The sequence below is a fragment of the Bison bison genome, unplaced genomic scaffold (assembly GCF_000754665.1).
Source record: "Bison bison bison isolate TAMUID 2011002044 unplaced genomic scaffold, Bison_UMD1.0 scf7180017864108, whole genome shotgun sequence".
Classification (NCBI taxonomy): Eukaryota; Metazoa; Chordata; class Mammalia; order Artiodactyla; family Bovidae; genus Bison; species Bison bison.
The window spans coordinates 5,555,082-5,561,566 of record NW_011494680.1 but is presented as its reverse complement, the minus strand read 5'-3'; the positions used below and the strand labels follow the sequence as shown (position 1 = coordinate 5,561,566).

Genomic DNA, 6,485 nt, shown 5'->3' with positions numbered 1-6,485 from the left:
AATTAATATATTTTAATTGGAGGATAATTACTTTATAGTATTGTGATGGTTTTTGCCATACAATCACATGAGTCAGTCACAGGTATACATGTGTCCTCCCCAATCCTGAACCCACCTCCTTCCCCACCCCATCCCTCTGGGTTGTCCCAGAGTACCAGTTTTGGGTGCCCTGCTTCATGCATCAAACTTTGACTAGCCATCTATTTTACATATGATAATACGTATGTTTCAATGCTATTCTCTCAAATCATCCCACCCTCACTTTCTCCCGCTGAGTCCAAAAGTCTGTTCTTTACATCTGTGTCTCCTTTGCTGCCCTGAATATATGATCATCAGTACCATCTAAATTCCGTATATATCCGTTAATATACATTATTTGTCTTTCTGTTTCTGACTTATGTCAGTCTGTATATTAGGCTCTAGGTTCATCTACCTCATCAGAACTGACTCAAATGCATTCCTTTTTATAGCTGAGTAATATTCCATTGTGTGTATGTATCACAGCTTCCTTATCCATTTGTCTGCTGATGAAGATCTAGGTTGCTTCCATGTCCTGGCTATTGTACAGTGCTGCAGTGAACATTGGGGTACATGTGTCTCTCTCAATTCTGGTTTCCTCGGGGTGTATGCCCAGCAGTGGGATTGGTGGGTCGTATGGCAGTTCTATTTCCAGTTTTTTTAAGGAATCTCCACACTGTTCTCCATAGTGTCTGTACCAGTTTGCCTTCCACCCAACAGTGTAAGAGGTTTCCCTTTTCTGCACACCCTCTTCAGCATTTATTGTTTGTAGACTTTTTGATCATAGCCATTCTGACCAACATGAGGTGATACCTCATTGTGGTTTTGGTTTGCATTTCTCTAATAATGAGTGATATTGAGCATCTTTTCATGTGTTTATTAGCCATCTATGTGTCTTCTTTAGAGAAACGTCTGTTTTGGTCTTTTGCCCACTTTTTGATTGGGTTGTTCATTTTTCTGGTATTGAGCTGCATGGGCTACTTGTATATTTTGGAGATTAATTCTTTTTCAGTTGTTTCGTTTGCTATTATTTTCTCCCATTCTGAGAGTTGTCATTTCACCTTACTTACAGTTGCCTTTGTTGTGTAAAAGCTTTTAAGTTTAATTAGGTCCCATTTGTTTATTTTTGTTTTTATTTCCATTACTCTGGGAGGTGGATCATGGAGGATCTTGCTGTGATTTATGTTCGAGAGTGTTCTGCCTGTTTTCCTCTAAGAGTTTTTATAGTATCTGGTCTTAGATTTAGGTCTTTAATCCATTTTGAGTTTATTTTTGTGTGTGGTATTATGAAGTGTTCTAGTTTCATTCTTTTACACGTAGTTGACTGGTTTTCCCACGGTTGAAGAGACTGTTTTTTCTCCATTGTATATTTTTGCCTTCTTTTTCAAAGATAAGGTGTCCATAGGTGTATGGATTTATCTCTGGATTTCCTATTTTGTTCCAGTGATATATATTTTTGTCTTTGTGCCAGAACCATACTATCGTGATGACTGTAGCAGGTGATGGCACCCCACTTCAGTACTCTTGCCTGGAAAATCCCATGGACAGAGGAGCCTGGTGGGCTGCAGTCCATGGGGTCGCTACAAGTCAGACACGACTGAGCGACTTCACTTTTACTTTTCACTTTCATGCACTGGAGGAGGAAATGGCAACCCACTCCAGAATTCTTGCCTGGAGAATCCCAGGGATGGGGGAGCCTGGTGGGCTGCTGGCTATGGGGTCACACAGAGTCGGACATGACTGAAGCGACTTAGCAGCAGCAGCAGTATAGCCTAAAGTCAGGAAGATTGATTCCACCAGTTCCATTCCTCTTTCTCAATATTGCTTTGGCTATTTGGGGCCTTTTGTATTTCCATAAAAATTCTGAAATTATTTGTTCTAGTTATGTGAAAAATACCATTGGTAGTTTGATAGGGATTGCACTGAATCTATAGATTGCTTTAGGTAGTATACTCATTTTTACTATGTTGATTCTTCCAATTGAAGAACATGGTATATTTCTCCATCTATTTGTGTCATCTTTGATTTCTTTCATCAGTGTTTTATTCTGTATACTTGGTCTTTTGTTTCTTTAGGTAAATTTATTCTTGAGTATTTTATTCTTTTCATTGCAATAGTGAGTGGGATTGTTTCCTTAATTTCTCTGAGTTTTCATTGTTAGTATATAAGAATGCAAGCGATTTCTGTGTATTAATTTTATTAGCAGTTTCAAACTGGCCTCTGGAAAATATTTCATTGGAATTATATGGGAAAACTCAATTTTTCATCTTTATCCTTAGAGACTTCTTTGGTCAATTAAGTGGGTTACATCTGAAGAGGCAGTTTTAAAGAAAATTTGAGTTTTAACAAATAGTAAATTATTATTATACCCCAGATTAAAATTCAGAATCAAAAGATTACTTTTTCCCCAGTAGGTGTTAAATAACTGATGGCATTCAGGTTCATGCTATTAATTCAGTTTTTGAGACTGACAAATGTGTGGCACATTTCTTTTAGTTTATTGAAGGAAGATTGAAATGTTTGTACTGGATTTGGTGGATTCTGTGAGATAGTGTCTGGCTTACAATTGGTTTAATCTCTTCTTTGGGTATATGGCTTGCTTAGTTTGGATTTTGTATCAAGAAAGAAGTTTAAGATACAGATATTATGTCTGCAAAGTTATTTCAAAGAGTATAATCATAGGGGAGTAGAATAATAGGCGTGGTATAAATATGGATTTGAATAAACAATTCTCTAAAGTTAATTGCATTTCTCTTAATTTTTTTTGTTTTCAGACAAATCCTACAGAGATTTTAGAGTATTCATCAGATAGTGAAGAAGATGACAGCTCTGAGAACGTCTTGCTCATTGATTCAGAATCCTCTCACAAATACCACATGGATTTTGGATCAGATGGAAGTCAGGTCACAGAGAGACGAAAAAACCTGCAGGTAGAATCTACAGAGACCATTTTGCAGACACCCAAGAAACAGACAAAACTTCCCAAGACTCCGGAGACCATTTTGCAGACACCCAAGAAACAGACAAAACTTCCCAAGACTCCAGAAAGTTCAGCAAAGAGGAAGAAGCTTTTAAGGTTAAATACTTTATAAAACAGTTTTTCTTTTTCTTAAAAAATCCAAATACCTAAAATGTTAATTTAAAAATATCTATTTATTAAAAAAAAATCTATTTATGTGGGAAGGAAGATTTATAGAATAGAATTGTAGTTCTGATGAGCAGTTATAGGGTCCTAATTTCTGGAGATGACTTATGGATTTGTTTATATAAGTTGAACATCCACTGTTTCAATCATAACCAGCTTATGTAACTGTTTTCCTTAATGGAGACTGGTTGGTTGGGTTTATCAAATTTTATTTAGTAACCGTGTTCCAAGTGCTGTGTTTGACAGTTAATACAAGTAAATGACTGTTCTTGTTTTTGAGTGAGTTATATCTAAAGAGGGAAATAGAAATAAAGAGTATTGAGATTGCTTTTGTGATTGTAGTTGGCGAGAGCAAGGATTCACAGGCCTGATACTGGCTGGTGTGTGTGTGAAGAACCATAGAAGCTAGGCTACAGAGGGCCAGCAGAATGTGTGCAGGAGCACAGTAGAGTGTGTAAATGCACTAATGAAGAACACGGTTTGGGATCTGTTGAGGCTGTGTACTTCACGGAGGGCAAGTACAGCACACACCAAGGAGAGCCCAGTGATGGTGTTAGTGTTGGGTCAGTGGGGGAGGAGGCAAGGAGCTTGAGTTCTGGAGAGCAGTGTCACCTCAGCTAGAAGCTGCAGTTCAAAGCAGGAAAGGGGTGGGCACACGTTTGATCAGGCTTGATTGGGATCCAGTGTCTAAAAGAGATCCCAGAGGAAAAATGTGAGATGAGTTAGAAAATAATAGAGAAGACCCAGTGGAGACAGAGGTTAGGAATAATCGCTGTCCATATCCAGGGATGCAAATGGGAGAAGGAGACCTGTTTTTTTTTTTTTTTTTTGAGACGTGTTTTGAATAAAGGAGCAGAGGGGAGACTAGAAGAATGGGACTGATCCAGTGCGATGGATATAGTCTGGTGATATGTCGATGCCTGTTCACTGTTGTTGTTTTTGACATAAAGTAAGACAGAATGCCTCATGCCCAGAGTGAAGAAGTTATTAAATACCCTTAAATGAGAATGATGTCGTAGTCTATTGAGAAAACAGGAAAGGAATCTAATTAAAGGGATTCAAATATCCTTTGCTCATGACTGAAGCAACTCCAGCAATATGCAAATAGTTGATTTCTTCTTGTGATTTCTAAGTGATAACTGAGAGATGTCTGTTTTGTGGTTATTCTTTCAGAGTTACTGTGTTGAAATACTAAGAGTGTGATTGGTGTGATTAGGGCTGTCTGTCTCAGGCATCAGACTGGAAGACTCTCTGTTGACACTAGGAGGAGCTTTACTGAACTTCCTGAAGGCCCATGGTTGCTGCCCGGAGCAGGTTTGCTGACCTGGTTCAGAAGCAGGGGAAAGGTCACATGTTCGGCTCATAGGCTGTTCTGTTTAGAGCATCATGTTTTCAGTTGAGAAAATCTCTTAACTAGTTGTCTAGTAATGATGAAAGGAAGACTTGTTGAAGTGAACTTTTATGAAAATGCTGTGGATACAGACATCTTGATAATCTTCACAGGGAAGGGTCACAAGCCGTTGTCACAGAAGTTCAGCTGGGGATGGGGTGGGGGGCAGTCTGTGGAAAATGAAACTGCAATGAGGAAAAAGGTGGGTGTAGCACAAATGTAGCACAAATAAAATATTTATAAATGCCATTAAAAGGATTTTTTTCTTTTTTTTAAACCTCATAAGGACTAGCTAGCAAGGATCCAGTTAAGTAGTTGGCATTTCAAGGCTGGAGAACATTGGCCCTCTCTCCTTGTGATTTGTCCGACAGGGAAATGTTAGTTCAGCGTCTTTGGGCCTTCTTCCTTGTTTGTTTATTTTTTAAAAGTTATTTATGTATTTATTCATGGTGGTACCGGGTCCTGTTGCTCCATGTGGGCTCTCTCTACTTGCGTGGAGTGCGGGCTACTCTTTGTCGTGGTGCACAGGCTTCTTCTTGCAGTGGCTTCTCTTGTCGTGGAGCACGGGCTCTAGGAGCACTGTCCTTGGTAGTTGCGGCCTGTGGGCCCTGGAGGGTGGGTACAGTAGTTGTGGCACACAGACTCAGTTGTTCCTTGGCATGTGGAATCTTCCCGGACCAGGGATCAAACCCATGTCCCCTATGTTGGGAAGTGGGCTCTTATCCACTGAGCCACAAGGGAAGTCCTATTTTTATTTTTGTTGATGCATGGCACTGTTTAAGGTATAACTAATGAAAGTCAATCTAGCACTGCTTTGATATTTTAGTTAGGTTGTCAATAATAAGGCCATATTTCACCAGTCTTACGGTCTGGTGTTTTTGTTTTTTTTTTTTTTTTGCAGTGCTTGCTATATTTGACAGAAAGCAAAACTTGAAGATATTATATAGTATGTTTATTTAAATTATTTTCTCTTTACCTGATTTCTTCACCTGGTAGAGTGTATTAAAAGTATGTGGTGATTCTTTTTCTGGAAATTAGTTAGAATGCTTTTGAATCTTTCTCTTTTTCATTTCACATTTTGTATAAGTGTTTAGCCTTGTTGAATTGATGCCAATCTATTTTTGGTACCAATTATTGGTACCAATTATTTTATATAAAAGGTAATTGGACTGTTTTAACTTGCCTGTGAAATCCCATGGATGGAGGAGCCTGGTGTGCTACAGTCCACGGGGTCGCAAAGAGTTGGACACGTCTGAGTGACTTCACTTTCACTTGAAAACTTTCATGCATTGGAGAAGGAAATGGCAACCCACTCCAGTGTTCTTGCCTGGAGCATTCCAGGGACGGGGGAGCCTGATGGACTGCCATCTATGGGGTTGCACAGAGTTGGACACCACTGATGTGACTTAGCAGCAGCAGCAGCAACTTGCTTAGCGAATTTTTGAGATCCTCACCATAGACCCCACCCTGGCTCAGCAACACGCAGTTTGCATGTTGGAGCAGAGAATTTGGATCCAGTATTTAGCACTTCAACTTCTAAAACTTTCCCTGGAAGGACTAGCCCCCCAAACACCTGGCTCTAAAAGCCAAAAGGGCTTGTGTCTATGAGACCCACCAGATTCTCAGTTCAGTCGCTCAGTTGTGTTCAATGCTTTGCAACCCCATGGACTGCAGCATGCCAGGCTTCCCTGTCCATCACCAACTCCTGGAGCCTACTCAAACTCATGTACATCCAGTTGGTCCTGCCACCAGACTTTAGCAAACAGAGATATAGTTCTTAATGAACTTACCAAGACTCCCTGTGGCTATTCCTCTAGGGCTCAGTCCACAGTGAGCTGACAAAAACATCTCCCATTCTTTCTCCCAAAGAGGCCTATTTGCATATGATAAAAGCTGTTGCCTGAGGGTCAGTTCTGTTCAGTTGCTCAGTGG

General features: G+C 39.8%; 1 protein-coding gene across 4 annotated transcripts in view; it reads left to right on the top strand.

Moving 5' to 3' along the window:
• Positions 1-6,485, top strand: part of SPIDR (scaffolding protein involved in DNA repair) — a 281,100-nt gene that overhangs the window by 96,205 nt on the left and 178,410 nt on the right. For all 4 annotated transcript variants that reach the window (XM_010838934.1, XM_010838936.1, XM_010838935.1 and 1 more), the window contains one exon: positions 2,793-3,094. In XM_010838934.1, coding sequence (XP_010837236.1) covers positions 2,793-3,094 — 302 coding nt within the window. The remainder of the gene's footprint in view (positions 1-2,792; positions 3,095-6,485) is intronic.